The 20,975-nt window shown below is 41.6% G+C and overlaps 1 protein-coding gene across 20 annotated transcripts in view; it reads left to right on the forward strand.

The window, feature by feature from the left end:
* Positions 1–20,975, forward strand: part of LOC137433857 (CLIP-associating protein 2) — a 186,780-nt gene that overhangs the window by 42,093 nt on the left and 123,712 nt on the right. For all 20 annotated transcript variants that reach the window (XR_013624324.1, XR_010985755.2, XR_010985754.2 and 17 more), the window contains 5 exons: positions 3,316–3,461; positions 3,607–3,742; positions 5,742–5,812; positions 9,898–9,957; positions 19,019–19,096. Coding sequence is in view for 16 of the 20 variants with exons in the window: in XM_068126315.2 (XP_067982416.2) it covers positions 3,316–3,461; positions 3,607–3,742; positions 5,742–5,812; positions 9,898–9,957; positions 19,019–19,096 (491 nt within the window). In the remaining 4 variants the exon portion in view is untranslated. The remainder of the gene's footprint in view (positions 1–3,315; positions 3,462–3,606; positions 3,743–5,741; positions 5,813–9,897; positions 9,958–19,018; positions 19,097–20,975) is intronic.

Here is a 20,975-nt window from a genome sequence, read left to right on the forward strand (position 1 = left end):
AATTGGCCAATTTGACTTGTATTCCACATCGACTTACAGGCCAAAAAAATACTGAAATAGTAACTTGAAGCATACAATAAGTTTAGTGTGGTTTAGATTACATTAGCTCTGCTGAAAAGATGACATCCAGGAGCACACAATAATTGTTTAAGATATCAGGTATTTTTATGAAGGTATGGAACAGAAAAGCATCAATATTAGGATATTCTTTGTTTGTGTGATAGGAAACTTTATATGAAGCTTTATAGAATATAATACCAAGTAATTTATTCATCCCCATTACATCTATCTATAATTCCAGTAATCTCTGTGTGTGTGTGTGTCTGTCTGTCTGTATGTATGTATGCGACCGCTGTTTCTCGACAACTACCGGTCCGATATACTTGAAACTTGCCAGGTATATTGCTGGGGACCCGAGGATGTGCCTTTTCAAGGTTTGAAATTAATCGGACAAGTGGTTCCCAAGGTATGGTCACCGTACTCGCAAGCCGTTCGCTTTGGCTTTGCGAATGGACCAAACCATTTCATGTAAATAGAGGGGGGGGGGGGGGTTCTGTGGTCGTTGCGAATGGACCAAACCATTTCATGTAAATAGAGGGGGGGGGGGGGTTCTGTGGTCGTTACTGCCACGTGGTTTCAAAGTTTTTTTTTGTTGTTGTTGTTTGCACGCATGTTTTTTTGCACGCACGTACGGGCAAGCACGTACGGGCGTGCCCGTACGTGCGGGCACGCCCTAGTATGAAACAAAGATCATAGCATCATGCAGCTATGAGTATCAATGCCTCATCTTAAAAATGAAATTAATTTTATCACTGGTAGCTGTCAGTGAAATGATGTTCAGCATTTTGTTGGTTCTCCAATTCAATGAATTGGCAGCTATACAGTGTTTATGGATGGTGGTTCTGGACTTCTTCTTATTCTCCTCCTCTTCCCTTTATGAGGGGTGAGGTCCAATGGCACCAAGGTACTGCCCTGCCTTGACCATGATACTCCTCCACTTCCCTCTGTCCTCAGCCAACTCTCTCCACTCTCCAACCACCTCCACCTTACTGATATCCCTCCTCACACAATCCTCCCATCTCAACCATGGTCTACCTCTTTTCCTCTTACCTTGCTCCCTCAACCTATCTGCTCTTTTTGCCATTCTCTCTTCCCCCATCCGCACCCAGTGCCCAGCCCACCTCAGCCGGAATTTCACCAATCTCCCCGTCTAGCTCATCTGTACACCAATATGCTTCCTCAGTTCATCCATCCTCCTTCTATTCACCCTCTTCACTGCCGCAATCCTCCTGACTCTGTTTTCTCCCAAACCTGTAGCCTTTGTTGTTGTCTCTCCATAAAGTTTACAGACCGTAAAGGTAGGCTGGTATTACACAAAACATCAGAACTTTCCCTTTCAATTTCCTTGATGTCTTTCTGTGTGCCATTAATCCCTCCACACTCCTCCACGCATTGGCACCCACCTGAATCCTCCGCACCTCTACTTCTGACTTACCATCCCTGTAAGTTACCATCTGGCTCTGGGTGCATCTTTCCACTCCCCCAGTACTTCCTACATCTCCCGCCTACTCTCCACCACAATAGCCAGATTGTCCGCATACAACAACCTCCCCAGAATACCCCTCATATTTACCTTCCTGCTTACCAGCCCTATTACCATGATAAACATGAGTGAGCTGTGAGAGCTTCCCTGCCTCAAACCAATGTTCACGCTGAACTATTCAGACATTCTGAGACCAACCAAAACTCTTCCCTTCATTCCCTGTGCATCCCTTCCACCAAATTAACTTCTGCTTCCCATCCATATCAGTGTCACCATCACCATATATCTCGGGACAGTGTTGTAGGACTTCTCCTGATCCAGAAATCCCAATGCCATTTCACCTTGCACCTCCAACCTTTTCTCCACCAGCTGTCCAGCGTGAACATCCCATCCGTTATCTCCCTACTCTTTCTAAACCCCTGCTGCTCTTCTATCTCCATCTCCACACTATTCCTTACCCTCCCATCCAGAATCCTCTCCAGCACCTTCATGACATGACTATGGAGCGTAATACCCCTATACTAAGGAGTAATGCTCTAGAAAGGTTCATATAAAGGGGCGCCCTACATCTGGCAAATAAAATGCATTTACTTCTTCATGCAGGTGTATGAATCAAATTGTCACCCCTTTAAATGAACTTTTCGAGAGCATTACTTGGTTCCTCCTCAGAACACAAGGGTAGTCCAGCATGCACATGACATTTTTTGAATGCCCCTTATTTTGTATTGTTTGGCATTTTCTACAAGCCATGGAATGTCCATTCTTTTCTATACTTTCCCACATGGCACATACCCTATATGAAGGGGCCTTTTCTATGCCCCTGGCATTTTACCCAAGAATTACCTTGACCTCCTCCAGAACCGAACTCTTTCTCATACATACATTCAACAGCCTCTCCGGCTTGTTGTTTTCTCCATGCTTTACATGCATAATGCAGTGGTTATTTTGTCCAAAGTTATTCATTTATGCATCCTTTCAAATGCACTTAAATCCTTTTCTCATTTGCCAACAATATCATTTTGCCTTTTTTTTTTAACCAATAAGCTTTTACCAGTAATCAATTTAACCTTTATCATTAATAAACTTTGCCACTTTAATATCATGACCTCAAGCTCTGAACTACAACAGAAAAACTTTTTTTGGAGGAAAATGATAGTTTTAAGGATAGAACTTCCTCGCAATATTAGCATTGCAGACCTACATCATGAAACGTACAATCCCATAAATATTGTACTTTCATAACTACTATTGATGAATAAATCATTGACCGATGCATCTGAAGTGGTGCTCTACGTAAAACTGCAGCTTCCTGCATTTTCAGGACACAGCGCCCTGAAAATGCAGAATATACATGATCAGCTGTATTTTTTCAGGATTCATTTCAAAGTCAACAACATGGGAAATGTGATTAATCATTGCTCTGAAAGCTAGGTACTCTGCATGCATGGGAAAACACAGACGTATTTACAGATGAGAAACTTGCTTTTGGGCCAGTTGAATATGCTCTTAGTCTATCGTGTTGAAACCAAAACTGTGTTTTAGAAAAACATGGGTGTATTGAGAAAATCCACTGTACATGGAGTAAATCGACTAAGTGGGTAATGTGTTTGAGAGTTTGAAGCATTCAAAGTGGTGATAGGTTTGAAGTATTTAAGTGTGCAATGGGAAATTAAATTGTATTGTTTGCTGCAAAAATATCGAAGGTTCCATTTTGCTTAACCTATTTATCAACTGTAAATGAAGGTTGTCCTGCTGTCTGTGCTTTCACACAGTTGAAGCGACTGCGTGGGCTGTTGTTGGGTGGCGCAGTGCAGATTGATGGATTCCAACAACATCTGCGCCTGCTTGAGAATGCATTGAAGCTTTCGGTGAAGGATCTACGTTCCCAAGTTGTTCGAGAGGCATGCATAGCTACGGCGTATGTATTTTCCCTTAACACCACTAACGCAGTATTTGCAAATGCATTGCCTGTTGTCAAACGAGTACTGCTTCTGGTTAATTTATTTTATTAATGTTTTAATTGCAGTGGCATTTTTGTAGACCACGTGCTTCTTCGCACACAGGTACCTTTCATCTTTACTGAAGAACAAGTTTGATCACATGGCTGAGGTTCTGCTGCAATCCCTCTTCAACCTTGTGCCAAACAGTGCTCGCATCATGGCATCTTCAGGTGTTGTCACCCTTCGTCTTGTAATCCGGGTAAAGATACAGCATCTTTGGTATTGTGTACTTTTATATGAGTTGTAAAGTCCACAATGCCTGAATATTAGTTCTTGCAGTCTATAATTTCTCTAGATTGACAGTATAAGGTCTCTTTCCACTTGTTTGCTTTCCCAAGGGACACCACCATGTTGATGTTGTGTCCATTATGAATGCAAACAACTCAAAAGAGACCTCATAGTGTCAATCATAGGACACAACTCAGAGAGACACCTCATAGGCCACAAATCGGATTAGTCATCCTTTTTTGTAGTGACTACTTTTGGTAGGTAAAACAAACTGAAATGAATGTGCAGCAAAAAAGAAAAGATCAAGATCAAGATCAATAAATAAGATCAAGGTAAAATGTACAAGTAAGAGCATGTAGAAAAAGCTGAACAAAATGTGTGACAGATAATTGCTTCATGAGTATTATTTAACCAGACTCAGTGATGTAATGATTAGTGCCTCCGCTCTAAGTCTGTGATGTCCGCGTTTGGAACCCCGGCAAAGTCATACCAATAACTTTAAAAATGGTACGTGATGCTGCCTTGTTTGACACACAGCATTTAAAAAGGATAGAGCATGAACAAACAGCCATTGTGCAGGCTTGATGGGCCCTTTGGGCTTCTCTTGCATTGAAGTTTCTTGTAACGGAACTCATTATATCATCATCATCATCATCATCATCATCATCATCATCATCATCATCATCATCATCATCATGATGCATGCACTGGGGTTTTGTAACGATGACACGTCATGTTCTTTACCTTTGTGAGCAGTATTGAATTGGATCATACAGGTGACAGTTGATGCAATGACTGTATTTTTATGTTGGAAATTTGAATCCTTGTTCACGTTCAAGGGATAGAAGGGAAATAATATACTGCGGCCATGTATGAGTGTGCAAACCCCAGGAAAACAAATTCTCTCCACCTCCAAAGACTGCGCATCAAATAAAATCAATTGGTGGTGATTGTTTTTATTGAATTCCTAATAAACCAGTTCTGTTAAACTTCCGACTTAAAAGAGCTTTTGGATAGTAGAGATTTGGAAACATGGTTCTATCACTCAGTGAAACGACCTAGGAAATTCTCTAGCTTTTACTTTGAAACCAACGATGTGACATACTTTAATGTTGCAGTCTATAACTACAGCCAACCCCCAGCACCCTCTCTCCTACACCCTCCCACAACAACACCTTGCTCCAGCAAAAATAAGTTCCTTGCATAAAATGTAACCGAAAGCAGCATAAAGAGCAGATCTGGTGCAAAATAGTTCGCAGTTTCCCACGCCAAATTGCTTGGCTATCACATGTTAATTTGAAATAATGTTACTAAAATTCAGCATTTCTCTGTGGATATGTCTGAACCTCATAAATTGAAAATTGGTAGTTGTAAAATTGGTTTATCCCGACCTAGGGATAATGTAAGTGGTTTAACCACTGCCTCTGCCATAGGAAAAGGTTATTACCCTGCGCTCGTGAAGCGCAATGCAGGGTAATCCAAGTCGTACAGTACATTGTTCACTAGCATCACTCTAACGGACTACCCATGAGTAATTTCAACCAAACGTATTAATTGTTTTAACCCATTGCTTCCCACACCGGAGGATTACGACACATTCACTGGTACAAAGTGAATCTTAACGTCATGACTATGTTGAATTTTTTTGTGAATTGAGGAACTTTGTGCATACATGTTTTGTTTGAGGAAATCAAACAAAATTTTGTTTGAGGAAATGTTTTATACGAATGTATTGGCAAACATTCTCGCTGTTGAGGTACGTGCCAATTTTAGGCTACCATTGATTCTGAGAGAACAATAATTCCTGCAGCTCTCAGTTCATTTAGGAATATTATAAAGCTTCTACTTCTTTCTTTCATTGATTGTTTTGAACATTTTGAAGGTTCCCTGAGCGGGTTATCATTTTGGACTGAATTTTGAATTTTGTTGTTGCTCTTTTTATCTCTTATACCGTATAATTATTTTGCCAGCACACACATGCTTCACGACTTATTCCAATCATCACCAGCAACTCGACCTCCAAGGCTGTGGCTTTGCGCCGGTTGGTTACCTCTTTCACTTTTATACAATAACATTCTTGCAGCTTGAACATTTATCAGATTGTTATTTTGAATTCTAAGCTTTTTAAATTTCAAATTAAATGATGAAATATTAAGTTTCTATGAACATGTGAGTGTACCGCTGGAATCCATATTGAAAAGAATGAAGAACAACATTGCATGTACACCCTCTTCTGTCATCATTATTTGCACCATTTGGCTAATGAGTTTTTTTTCAGCATGGAACTTCCCCTTGTATGTTTTTTTTTTTTTTTTTGGGATCTTCTAAGCTATAATTTGTGACTTGTATATCACCCCACACATGTAGCACAAATTGGGTTTAAGCAATTGGTTCTCTGTCTGTCTGGCTGTCTACAGACATCCATTTTGATTGAAGAACTACTTAATGTCAATTTAATTATGATATTTTGAACACTAAAACACAAATCAGAACACAAACTTTCAGGTTAACAGTACTTCGGCTCTGAATTTGGCAAATTGTACAGAATGTCATCCTAATCGCGCATGCGCGGAGTGGAGAAAGTTAATTTATTTTGTCTGTCTGCCAGTTGGTTCAAGCTAAATAAAAAATCATTCCAATCAGGAAACTTAGTTTTTAGGGATGCCATATCATATAGGACACCAACAACAGGTACAAATAACTAATTTAACATGTTAAATAAGGTGATGTAATAATAAGGTGATGGTAAATAATAAATGGTGCATCAACAGTGGTAAACGTTGACCCCAAAAATTTTTTTTTTTTTTTTTTTTTTAGCTCACCTGGAACGAAGTTCAGGGGAGCTTATGCGATGGCGCGTCGTCTGTCCGTCAGTCTGTCCGTAAACACGTGAAACTTCTTCTCCGAAACCACTGATGGGATTGTGACTAAATTTGGCACAAATGATACTTGTTGTGTTGTGACTAAAGTTTGTTCACGACATTTAAAAAAAAAAAAAGTCTAAGGTGGTGTATGGGGGTCAAAGTGGGTCCAGGTTGCCCCCCAAATATATATATTTGCTTTCTTTTCTAAAACTGCACGCACAATTTCGATGAAACTTTACCACAACCTTCACCACCCGTGGTGTACCAAAGTTTGTTCACGGCATAAAAAAAAAACGGGCCCTGAGGGGGTGTATGGGGGGGGGGAGGGGGGTTGCCCCCCCAAAATAGGTATTTTTTTGTTTGTTTGTTTAAAGTCTTATGATTATGTTAGTATGATTCTACATGCTGCCCTGTCTTCTAGCAACCATTGAAATTGGTTGAAAATACCTTTAGTCAGTGTGGTATAATGTTTATTCTACCAGGTGAGCACCCAGGGGTATTGCCCCTATTTTTTCTACAGTGTTTAAAATTTTTCTTTTATTTCCATTGAATTATATACTTATACACTTCTTATTCCTCTTCTTCTTCTTCTTCGTCTTCTCTTAACGGCCACCGTTATTCCATCTTTCTTGTGGTGTCGGCCCTAGTCTTCACGAACCGGCTGCCCAGGCCTGATGCTCGCCTAGTTAGGGCAGGAATTTGTAATTTGTTAATGATGCCGGCGATAGCTTGCCTACTCTACGCGAAGGACACCCTGGGGTCTTTAATGTCCACCAACGAATCCTGGCAAATGGGACGACCGTTTAACGTCCATCCGAAGGACGGCACACACACTGATGAATCACCCTGCTTGTGAAACACTGGACTGACAGTTTATAGCTGGATCAGGAATCAAACCGACAGACGATTATATTTTAACACTGTAGAACACAAATCGCCTTCTTGGCTCATCCAAAAAGACCAGTTTAGCAGTACTTGGACAAATCTTTGCACCATTTTACACCATGTTGACCAATAAAATTGCTCTCAGCGTTGGGGAATATCGAAATTCAGACATAATGGTGGCTCGTTTGGAAATGTACATAGATAGTGCTCGGAAATGCAAAGCAAGACTTGAAAAGACCGTTCACGTGTCGTGGGGTAAGGTGTTATACATACTCTTGTTTTGACTGGTTTACAGTTCAGTAGGTGTTGATGACAAATGCTATTTGAGTTAAGCAGCCATCGATGCATTTTATTTACATGAAGAAAACATTGCAATTTCCCTCCTCCAAACATCTTCTTCTTTTTTTTCTCCATCCCTTCTCTTCTTCCCAAAGATGTGCATTAGACTGATATTAAAAGATTTTGGTAGCCATACAGGTTTCCTGACAACTGTTGTGCTCCTCAAACTATTCAAATATATTTTAAAGATTCTTGTATTGTCAGTTTAAGTTAGCAATCGTCATCATGTTGAGTTCAACAATTTGTTTGGTTTTAAATAGTAATTGAAGGATTAGTAAAATTATCCTTGTGTCATGATGTCATCAGCAGCAGCTTGAAAGACACTAAATTATCATTAAGATCGTTTCTACTTTTGTGTTTTCCTTTCTGTACTTCATTATGCTGCAGTCCATGATTAATTTGATTTATCTATTCCTTGTGGGGCTGGCAAGATGGCCTAGAGATATGGACACACTCCTCTAAACTATCTAGCCTGGGTTCAAATCCCGGCCAAGCTATAAACCGTCATCCCAGTGTTTCATAGGCAGGGTGATTCATCAATGTGTGTGTCATCCCTCGGATGGATGTTAAATTGTGCGCACGTCTGACGGAATTAGTTGGTGGACATTAAAGATCCCACGGTGTACTTCGTGAAGAGTAGCCGAGCTATCGCCAGAACCATGAACAAATTCCAACTTCCTGCTCTAACTATACTGGGAAGGCAATGGCAAACTACCCAGCATGACCCTTGCCAAGAAACTGCTCCGGCAGCACTGATGTGCAACAGAGTATTGTGAATTTGAATCAGAATTCCTTCTACCATATGTTCTTATTTGTTTACAAGATGAGGCCTTTATGCATTGATTTTCTACAGTGGTTCTTTCCATTGACTGTTTTTCATTTAGCAGCGATTATATTTAGCAATTAAGCCTTTCTCACACTATTTCTTTCCTCTTGTGAGCTTTTAGTCTTTGCAATCTTGATTTTTTTTTTTTTTTTTTTTTTTGGCAATTTACTTGCTTTTGACACGAGTATTTCTGCAATGCATAACTGTCCATGCTGTTTTGACACATGCTCAACACACACCAATTGTTATTACCTCCGCCACCAAAGGTGGATGGAGGTTATGTTTTCACCCCTGTCTGTTTGTGAACAATATATCTCAAAAGGTTGTGGACGGATTCGGACGAAGTTTGGCAGAGATGTAGTGTATGTGACAAGGACCAAATTATTAGATTTTGGTGAAGATCTGGATTCGGATCTGGCTAGTAGAATTTTTAAGGTGATTCTTCACCATTGGGAGACGGGGCCAAAAACGATACATAGCAAGGTATCTCAAAGTTGTGGACAGATTTGGATGAAACTTTGAGGAGAGGTTGGGTGTTGGGTGTCGAGGGTGACGAGGACAAATAGATTCGATTTTGGTGAAGATCTGAATATGGATTCGGATATGGGAATTATTTAAATTTTAAAGTGATTCTTCACCATTGAGTGATCGGGCTAAAACCAACATGTAGCAGGATATCTCAAAAAGTTATGGACGGATTTGAAAGAAACTTGGTGGACAGGTTGTGTGTGTGACAAGGAAGAATCGATTCAATTTTGATGAAGATGAAGATACGGATCCGGCTCGTAGAATTTTTTAAGTGATTCTTCACCATTGGGAGACGGGTCCAAAATCGATACATAGCAGGATATCTCAAAAAGTTGTGGAAGGATGATTTTGATTAAATGTGATTCTGTATTGTGATTTTCTGGTCTACTCTGGGATACAAAACGTAAACTGTTCACCTGGAGATATGCTCTCTACTGAATGCTGTTCTAGTATCAGTCTGTTTGGCTTTTCCCATTTATATTGTGCTTTTCTCACAGCCTTATTGTGCTGAAAACATTGCATGACACATTACATGTTAAACGAGGTAACTACAGTGAGGTACAGCTATCAACAAAGTGGCCAGACTTGAGAATCAAGGCACTTCGAAGAAGTATATGTTTGGTGTTTGGTGCCTTTCCTTCCTCTTTCCAATTCAATTATGTTTTCTTTCCTTCCTGTGCAAAGACGTTCCTTTGAGTGCTTGGAGCAGCTGCTGCAAGAGTGGCCAACTGCACCTTTGGAGAGGTAAGATCATTTTCAGAACATGAAAGCCTTTGCTGAAATAGGAATTGTAAAAATGAAGCAGAGAAAATATGTAGGTGTGGGAAAAGGCAGTTTGACCCATCTCGGCTGTGCCGTGTCTCCACCCTGATATACAACACAATGACACGACATGCAATACAATGAAAACGCAAATAGCAACTTGCACAGAGCCAAGACCACGTAACAGTCTAACAGCATTGTTTCGTCGTTTTTTTAGTGGGAAGGACGTAGGGGGAAGGAGGGTTGGCAGAAGTACAAAAAGAAAAGGGGAGGAAATAGGCTGAGTAAAGGGCAACACCAAATGTTAAGAAGGTGTGCATGTGTACCAGTAGGTAGAACCATGACTTATGCAAAAAAAAATACGAGGCGGGGTCAAAAAATTATACGATGATGAAGGTTGTTGGTTGATTCTTGTTTTCTGTATTGTGCCAGCACAACTTTCTCTCTGTCTGTCTCTCTCTCTCTCTCTCTCTCTCTCTCTCTTGACAAGAGTGAGGCTTGTTAGCGGGGCAACAATTGGGTACATTCAGCAAGGGATTCAGCAAAGAGAGGAGGGGAGGAAACACAAAAACCAGCAAGAGGTTTTGGGTGGGAAGGGTTAGTGGGGATAATAAAGATCATTGGTCAGGATGGGGGTTGACATGAGGTGGTGGTGTGATGCCTGTTTGAAGACTTGGAGGGAAGAGTCCTAAATAACAGTCTCTGCAAGGTGGTTTCATAGACGGGAGAAGCAAGGAATAAAGTTGAGGTGTGCAGTCAGCATGGATTTAGGTAGTTTCACCAGGAGGGAGTTATTGCAGGCATTGTGGATATGCTGGGGAGGGTTATATGGAACGGAGTGCAGAGGGAACAATATTGCAGAAGAGGCAGGTAGAAACAGAGAGATCACCGACCTGCATGTGAAAGCGATACATCATGCACTTCAAAATAATTTCAAGCCAGTATTTCACGTTTTTCCAAGTTATTCTTATGCCATTTGATTGGAATATTTTTGTCTCAAAACTTTGTGAAAAGGAAATGTTTTGACCCTCTTTTTATTGGGATTTTGTATGTCGTGTTGGAAGTGCATATGGATGGCTTTATTATCCGTTCAAGTATTGTACATAAATAATTGTTTGTATATATATATATATATCATAGAAATAGTGATAACAAAAGTTTTGAGAACAAATTAGAACATCGTTAAAAATTGTGTTGATTTGTATGTCATCATGTTATCATTCCAAAGTGAATTTTGCTCGTGTTTTCTGAGGAGTTTGGTGAAAATAAATTGTTTTTTGCCTTATCTGATCAATGTATGTATATGTATATATACATATCTGATGCAGCTGATGTTGATCCTCCTCCTGGAATGGCTGCAGAGGAGTTCCAAGCTTAGCTTGCCATTGGCAATGGTAAAGAATCGCTTTAAAATAATTCTCGGACCAGATCTGTATTCGGATCTTCGCCAAAATTGAAACGAGACGTCCATGTCACACACTTAACCTGTCCACTAACTTTTGTCCGAATCAGTCTACACCTTTTTGAGATATCCTGTTTACAAACAGACAGGGGTGAAAACATACCCTCCTCTCACCTTCGGTGGCAGAGGTAATAATTGTATTGAATATTAAAAATAAAATAAAATATTAGATATAATAACTGAATCGGTGGATATGGATGTTCTATCACACCACAGCACTAAGACCTGTCTACATTTGCCAGTGGTGTGATAGGTCGTTTCGCTTGTTCCTTGACAGTTTTGGCAAAAGCCTGCATCTTTTATTGCAGTCGTGAGAAAATTTCATTTATGAGATTGTAAAACAGCTGATGCTAACAGAAAAGTCGATAATGATGAAGGAATTATTTTCGATTAGCAGAGTTACCCGGCGTTGCCCGGAAAATAGTCAGTCACATGTGTGTAGTGGGTCAGAGGAAGCCAAGCCCCTTGGGCACGCCCCGCTGCCACGCCCCTTGGGCACGTCCCTAAATCTCATGCACCCATGTTTTTTGTCGTGAAAAGTTACTCCCCATCCACCCCCTCTTCCCTCTCTAAGTCACTTCCTTAGGCTGTCCATGAGGCACAACCGAACAAGCAGACATTCACAAATAGGGTTATATAGATGCTGCTGTTTGGGCCATATTTTAACTATTTCTCAAAAGGCTGCAGATGTTTTACTCACATCGATACCAGTCCTGGTGTTGGCTTAGCGGTTAGGGTGCCGGCTTGGGATCCTAGGATCCTGGGTTCGAATCCCGGTCGATCGCTGAATTAACGCCAGGGGGGTTGACTCAGCCTGTCATCCTTCCGAGGTCGGCAAATTGAGTACCAGCTTGCTGGGATGAATGATCCCGGTGTGTACCCCGGTTAGAATAGGTACACCGTATCCCTGCGCATCGAAAGAGGCAACCAAGGGTTGGCGTCAGGAAGGGCATCCGGCCATAAAAACATTGCCTCAAACAGGGAACCATGATTGTCATGGGGCCCGCAAGGCTAACCCCTGCTCTAGCGGGGAAAATGGCCTTAAAACGATCGTTCATATTCATTTATTCATCGATACGCAATCTTCTTCGCTCATTTGGCCTCTTCATTCTGCATATATGGAAGTTTTGCTTTGAAGCTCTCATTGTTGATGTGTCAATCCAGGCGTTTTGCTTTATTTTATTCATTTTTCTTTTCCCCACCTTTCCCACAATCCATACTTCCATCCATACTTTATTAATGGCGAAACCGATTTAAGATTTTGGAGGTAAGGCTTTAAATGCACAAGGCTTTAAATCTTTCATGATGCGTTTGAATGCCCAGTACAAAGACCTCCCCTTCTCTTGTACACACCTGTATGCTTGCATTCAAATCCCCAACTCCTTTCCACACCCCATGCATACATAACACATATACGATTTAATAATCATCTTTTTTGTGGTTAGTGTGGGTTTATTAAATACATTAAGATCGTTTCTGCCAAGTAACACTTCATTTTCATGAAGTGACAACATAGGGTTTGTTGGTAGCCATCTAAGCACTCACATTTTATTTGGCCTCTCCCTACATTCCAGGCTCGTCATTGAGAAGGTATCGACAAGCCTGTTTGTGGAATGTCTTCATTGAACATGCCTTGAGGAAAAAGGTCTATTTTAGGAATAGGTGTTTTGACTTTTGTGTGTAATCATCAAAGTAAATATGGCACAATGAAGTTTATTTGCTCCGCCCCAATGCCAGTGTGCTGAAAAATTCTTATTTCACGTGGCAGAAAAAAAAAGAAAAAAGAAGTCGAATCAAATCAAATCAAAAATGGTTCATTAAAAGCATGTCTGGCAGACAATGGCTGAATTACACGTGCATAAAAGGAAAGGAAAGTGTTCTAGCACTTTTTGGCTTGTGTTTTATTTTATTTTATGAAGATGTCAACTAATATGTCATATGTTGATCAACAACATCATATGTTGATGTCAACAACCCCCGCTCTAGCAGGGAAAAATGGCCTTAAAACGATCATTCATTCATTCATTCATTAAAGATGTCAACTAATAGGAAATGTACCTGAATGTAATCGAGGCAATGGAGTAAACACTCAGAGTAGTAGTAGTAGAGGCACATACAAATCTGAAAGCTGGAAATGCATTTATCTGCTAAGCCAGGTTATAATGCTACCCTCTGGGGATTAATGGTTGACTGTCTCTAAGCCATTAAGCCTTGAAGTGGTGGAAGTATTGGTCAGAAGAAGAGTGGACATATGTTGTGTGCAGGAGATGAGATGGAAGGGAAGTGGTGTGAGAATGGTGAAGGGTAGGCAGGGACAGAAATACAAGTTTGTATGGCAAGGGTGCCCAGAAGGCATGAATGTTGTTGGTGTCCTGTTTTCTGAGGAGTTTGTAGACAGTGTGGTGAGTGTGACTAGAGTGAGTGAAAGGTTGATGATGGTGAAAATGATGATTGGAAAGCTCTTGGTGAACGTCACCTCGGGATATGCTCCCCAGGTTGGTCGGAGCGATGAAGAGAAGGGCAAGTTCTGGTGTGCGATAGAGAAGCTGATGGAAAACGTGAAAGATGAGGAAGTTGTTGTGGTAGGAGGAGACCTAAATGGACATGTGGGAAGGAGTATGGACTGTTTTGAGGGAGTTCATGGGGGTTACGGATATGGTGTGAGAAATGGAGAAGGTGAAAGGATTTTGGAGTTTGCTGATGGAGCTGATTTGTTGATTTGTAATACTCAGTTCCAGAAAGAGGATAATAAGCTTGTTACATACACGTCAGGTGGGTCAACAACAACCGTTGACTACCTGCTGGTGCGTAGGCGAGATAGGGGGCACCTCCGGGACACAAAGGTGATCCCGGGGGAGGAGGCTGTTTCACAGCACCACTTGGTTATCTGCGACATAAGGGTGAAAGGTGCGAGGAGAGCTCGGCGGGTGAAGTACCAACCGAGAATGAAGGTGTGGAGATTGAAAGAGGTGACAGTGAGGGAGGCATTAAAAGAGAGGGTGAGTATGGTAGAGGATGATGTGGTTGAGCTTGAAAGTGGTTGGATGTCAATGAAAGATAGTCTGTTGGGAGCTGTTGGACAGGTATGTGGATGGACAAAAGGACCACCGAGGCACTTGGAAACATGGGGGTGGGATGATGAAGTTGGAAAGAAGATTGATGAGAAGAGGAAGAAGTTCAAGGAGTGGCAGAAGGCGAAGGGAATGGGGGCAGAAAAGGCAGAGCATGAAAGTTATAAGGCAGCCAAGAAGGCTGCAAAGAAAGAGGTAGCAAAGGCGCAGGAGGCATGTAGGAAAATGTTCAGAGAACGCTTGGATTTGGAAGAGGGTCAGAGAGCGGTATTCAGGATTGCAAAGCAGATAGCGAAAGAGAGGTGTGATGTGATGGGGGTGAGTTGCTTGAAGGATGAAGTTGGACAAATCGTTGTGGACCCAAGATGGAATTAAAGGAAGATGGAAGAGATATATGGAAATACTGTTGAATGCCGAGAATGAATGGGATGGCAACATAGAGAGTAACCCAGTTTTAGGACCAGCAGAGAAGATAACCGAGAAGGAAGTTGAGGAAGCGATAAAAGCAATGAAGAGTAGAAAAGCGGGAGGGCCGACGGGAGTTGTGGGAGATATGTTGAAGGCAGTGGGAAATTGAGGTGTGAAGAGAATGACAGAGATCTGTAATCTGGTGGTGAAAGAAGGTCGCATTCCAGTGGATTGGGAACTGAGTACCCTCGTCCCTCTGTACAAGGGGAAAGGTGACCCTCTGGACTGTAGCTCGTATCGAACGATAAAGTTATTGGAGCATGGAATGAAGGTATTGGAAACGGTGTTGGAGAGGAGGATAAGGAAGAAAGTGAAGATTGACGAAATGCAGTTTGGATTTATGCCAGGAAGAGGAACGACAGACGCGCTTTTTATTGTGAGGCAGTTGCAGGAGAAGTACATGGAGAAGAGGAAGAAGCTGTTTTTTGGGTTTGTTGATCTGGAGAAAGCATTCGATAGGGTTCCACGTGAAGTAGTGACATGGGCATTGAGGAAATTGGGAGTGGAGGAATGGTTGATCAGAGTAGTGATGGCAATGTACAAAAGAGCGCGCACAGCTGTAAGGGAACGAAGGACGGGAACAGTGGTGAGTTTGAGGTGAACTTGGGAGTGCATCAGGGGTCGGTACTAAGTCCACTACTATTTGTAGCTGTGATGGAGGTGCTGGCTCGGAACGTAAAGGAGGGTTTACCGTGGGAGTTGTTATATGCAGATGATCTGGTGTTGATTGCAGAAAGTATGGATGGACTGAAGGAGAAGATGAACAAGTGGAAGGAATGTATGGAGACAAAAGGTCTGAAGGTGAATATCGGAAAGACGAAGGTGATGGCAAGTGGTAAAGCATGTGGTGAGGTGTAAAGAACTGGGAAGTGACCGTGTGCTGTGTGCAGGAAGGGTGTCGGAGTGAATTCCATTCAATGTACAATGTGCGCTGAGTGGGTTCATCAAAAATGTAGTGGTTTGAGAGGGTCATTAACCAGTGTGGCAGCTACATTCAAGTGTAAGGTGTGCACAGAGGGAGCTGCAGATGGAGGAAATGTTGAGTTGGATCTTGGAACGGCGTGAAGCCGGAAGGTGTGAAAACATTTTGTTACCGAGGAGACATGCTGAATGGAGAAGGTGGATCAGACTCGGCAACCGTTGCTAGAGTGATATGTGCATGGAAGAAGTTTCGGGAACTGAGTGGTGTGCTGCCGAGGAGGGGAGTGTCGTTGAAGCTGAAGGGAAAGGTGTATGCTGCATGTGTGAGAAGTGTTGTGATTTATGGGAGCGAGACATGGGTCATGAACGTCGAGCAGCAACGAAGGCTGGAAAGGGTGGAAATGCGAATGGTTCGGTGGATGTGTGGAGTATCGTTGAGAGAGAGGAAGACAAATGATGAATTGCGAAAGATGATGGGAATAGAGCCTGTGATGGATGCTGTGAAGGGAAACAGTTTGAGATGGTTTGGTCATGTGTTGAGGAAGGATGAAAGTGACTGGTTGAGAAGAGTAATGGAAATTAATGGAGAAGGAAGGAGAGGACGGGGAAGACCGAGAAAGACTTGGCTAAAGATGGTCGAAGAAGAAATGCGGGCAAGGTGGTTAACTCGGTGAGATGCAGAAAATAGGGCAAAATGGAGAAGATTGTCATGGGGACCGCAAGGCTAACCCCTGCTCTTGCAGGGGAAATGGCCTTAAAGTGCCTGTTGTTGTTGGTGTTGTGTCTCAGTTTTGTTGTCTCTAAGCCATAAATGTAGCCAATAAAGGATTATAGACTCTCCTCGAGTTACGACGGGGTTACATTCCGACAAGCAAGTCGTAAGTCAAAGTAGTCGTAAGTCGAATCAACCCTCATGGACTTATTATATATTACTTATTACATATTTCCAAGTCCGTATTCCACCATAGCATCATTTGTTAAAAGTCATACAGCCTAAATCCGATAATCCAATTCCAATCCATATACACTGTACAATAAGTAAAATAAATAAAAGGTTTGAAATAAAAGACTTTATGACATTACAATGCGTTTTACTGTACAAAAAAGCTTACAAAAATACAAGTACATAATGAGGTACACAAATAATGTAGCACTGTAATAAGAAGTGATAAAGTACCCTATAACATAAACACATATAAATGTGAGGGATGTTGTCGGCGCGAGGCACAAGGAGCAACTGAGATTTTTGCGACGGTCGTAAGTGTGAGTCGTCGTAAGTCGCCTACGTCGTAACTCGAGGAGAGTCTGCAAATGCAGAGCTTGTACTCCATTGAGTCACATTTAGGCTTTTAAGATGAGGGACTAAATACTGGTGAAATGAACTTATGGACCTTATGTGGACCTGCCTTCAACAACTGTATTGTGATTTTGGTAGCCATACAGGTTTCCTGAAAACTGTTGTGCTCCTCAAACTATTCCAATATATTTTAAAGATTCTTGTATCTTTGTCGGTTTAAAGTGATTCTTCACCATTGGGAGATAGGGCCAAAAACGATACATAGCAGGATATCTCAAAAAGTTGTGGACGGATGATTTTGATTAAATGAGTACCTGAGGGTTTCCCACACTAGAGGATTACTACACATTCACTGGTACAAAGTGAATCTTAACGTCATGACTATATTGATTTTTATAACTATTTTGGAGAGGATTAGTAAAATTTACGTCAAATCGATTGAATTTACCACAGGTGGACTCCAATCAAGGTGTAGAAACATCTCAAAGATGATCAAGAGAAATGGGAGGCAACTCAGCTAAATTTCAAGTGTCATAGCAAAGGGTATGAATACTTATGACAATGTGATATTTCAGTTTTTTCTTTTTCATAAATTTGCAAAACTTTCTAAAATCCTGTTTTCTCTTTGTCATTGTGGGGTATTGAGTGTAGATTGATGTGGGAAAATTGAATTTAAACGATTTCAGCATAAGGCTGCAACATAACAAAATGTGAAAAAAGTGAAGGGGTCTGAATGGTGTGTGTGTGTGTGTGTGTGTGTGTGTGTGTGTGTGTGTGTGTGTGTGTGTGTGTGTGTGTGTGTGTGTGTGTGTGTGTGTGTGTGTGTGTGTGTGTGTGTGTGTGTGTGTGTGTGTGTGTGTGTGTGTGTGTGTGTGTGTGTGTGTGTGTGTGTGTGTGTGTGTGTGTTTTTAATGTCCGGCTTCCTTATTGTGACTACAGTGCAGTAATTGGTCTTTATTTTGATTAGTTGCTGAAGCGGCACTTTCAATCAAAGCACTTGCATATTTGTGGTGAAGTTAATGTGAAATAACTATAGATCGTACATGATCTGGTCAACCACCTTGTGAAGGGGGAGGCTTATTTTGCTTTACTGGCTGCTTCTTTCTGAACAACAAATATCTCCATGCATGGGACTCTTGCACAGATTATTTGAAGTGTGGAACGAATTGTTGTAATATGAAGATTTGTTTGTTCGATACAAAGCACCCTTACAAACAATTGTACTGTAGTTGCACCATTTGAATACTGTATTTGAACAACCTGGGTTTGAATCTCATCCTAGCTATAAACTGCTGCACTGGTGTTTTTCATGCAGGGCGCCTTCTCGTTGTGTGTACCGTCCCTCGGATGACGGAGTCCCATCTACGGTCTGCCAGCATTAGTTTGTAGACGTTAAAGATCCCACCATGTCCTTAGTGAAGAGTAGGCGAGTTATTGCCAGCATCCTAAATAATTTCCAAATTCCTGCTCAAATCACCATCAGTTGAACGCCAGGCATGGGCATATGTTTTCTGCAAGGCTCGGACCAAAAACTTTCCTCAGTTTACCACACAAGAAGAGCAAAATAATTGAGGCCATTAAAAGGTGTGTGAGCGTTTGTATGCATGCATGTCATTGTACTTTTTATTGTGGTGTTGGATTATTGTGAGCAACTTTCCGAAAAGGACTAGAACACCCCTCGTAATGAAATGTTTACTCTTAATTCTGGGATTTTTATGGAGGCAGGCAACCAATTTTTTTTGGAGTTGGTGCACTGGTGTGGTTTATTTTTACAAAACTAATATTTCCTTTCTCCTTTCTGCCCATCAACATCCATCTTGACAGACATGGAAGCACCTTGTCAGGAGCTGTGAAGAGGGGAATTTCAGATGCTGATTCAGAAGCAAGAATGGTGGCACGAAAGTAAGATTTTGACTTTGGCATGAGTCCATTTGATAGCTGTTTGTACCAGATGTGAATGTGTTCAGTTTTCAGCTCCACTTGACAAAACCTTTGCGAGAAAAAATGAACTAGTCTATTTTTTTTCCTTGTTTTTTTTGGGGTCCACTGGCCAAAAAGCCATTGGACTTTGGCTGCCCATATGAACGGAGTCAAAATTGAGGTTTACTTGCGATCCTCCACCTGAGAGAGTGACTCTTGGGTATCTGCCGAGGTAGGCAACTGACCACTGCCTGCCTTTTAAGGTGGTGAAGTTTGGTCAGTGAACTTAGTGCTTGCCCGATATACCACCTGGAATAGCCACCTCGCTTGATCACTTGATTGTTCTGAATCTTTGGAGCAATAACGCAGAGGCGGCCCCCACTCCGACCATGCATGTTCAGCAGATATCTGGTGAGGGCTACATGGTGGAGCGTGTTCAAGCCCCTCTTGTCCGTGGGAGGTGCGGACGGCATCTGTTGGGGTTTTCACCTTGGTGGGGTTCCGGAACATTCCACAACCTACTTTCTAAAGAGGATATCACAGCCTTGTGAGGAGTGGGACCTTAAGGCACAAATATATGTATTGCATCGTTGTATGTACGTTGCTCAAAAGCAGTTGATAGATAATCGGTTTCATATCTCGCTATGAATGTATAAATTTAAAGTTTCCTTTTTGACAGGTAATCTCGCTTGGTAAAACAAATAGCATTAGAAACCATAATTCAATGTCTTGGAGAAGAATAATACGAGCTGATAACGTGTTTTGTATATTCAAATTTTGTGGTTTAAGGATGTATCATACGAGCCAATTAGTGCATTTTCTGTCAATTTTTCTTCTTCAAAAGGTTCTGTGTTTCTCAGGAGAGCTAGGAAACAATATTGAGCCAACCGGAAGGTTGAACTTTCAAACCTGTCTCTTTTCTAGAAAACCTGGTGTTGCCTTTTCAAGTCTGTCTTTGGTGTATGTTCTCTGTCCACTCCTTCCCTTACTTCAAACTGCACCACATCCAGATGTGCTCGTCAGAAGGTTGAATGCCTCAATTCTGTGTTTGCTTCCAAATCTCCTACACACAAACCCTACCCACTTGCATCCAAATGCTCCTTGACACTGTCTTTCTTACTTGAGAAGGTGATGTTTCTGGCAACCCTCGACTTCGATTTTGCAACAAGCCCAGACAGCATCAGTGCACGAGTCTTAAAAACCTGCTCTGCAGCTCTTGCACATCCTCTTTCTGCTCTGTTCATGCCATCTCAGTCTACTTAGAAATCAGCCAACATTTCTGCATTAAATAAGCCTGGCTTTACTACAGGTCCTTTTAACTGTAAGCCGGCTTGCTTCCAATTATAAGTAAAGTAACGGCATACATCAACACAGTTGACATCAAATTCTTCCTTTTCTCTAATGGCCTGATCACAGAGCAATTGATGCCAGCGAGCCTGGCAGTTCACTCAGGCAGATTGGCAGGGACTGAAAGCAGCCATCTTTCTTCAGTACTGGTCTTCCATATCTACTGCCCTTGATATTAATTCAGCCTGGGAATTCTTCCACAGTAAACTAATCTCTCTCATGCATAGATTTATCCCATCTCGTCTTCAATTAAACTAGCCCTTCTCCCCGCCCATGATACACTGAATCCTGTCGTGAGACAGTTGTTCTGAAACAACTTACCTTCTCTTCCTAGTAAGCAAGTCTGACCGAAGGCAATCATTGCATTCCAAAAAGGCCGCAACAAGTGCGTGTCCACTCTCAGGAGAAGACAGAAAACAGCATATGTCCAACTCAAGAATGAACTTTCAAACTTGTTCTCTCCTATAAAACCTGTTGGTACCTTGTTAAGAATGTCTCTGGAGCATGCTCCCTT

Source organism: Myxine glutinosa, chromosome 1 (genome assembly GCF_964187855.1).
Source record: "Myxine glutinosa chromosome 1, kmMyxGlut1.1, whole genome shotgun sequence".
NCBI lineage: Eukaryota > Metazoa > Chordata > Myxini > Myxiniformes > Myxinidae > Myxine > Myxine glutinosa.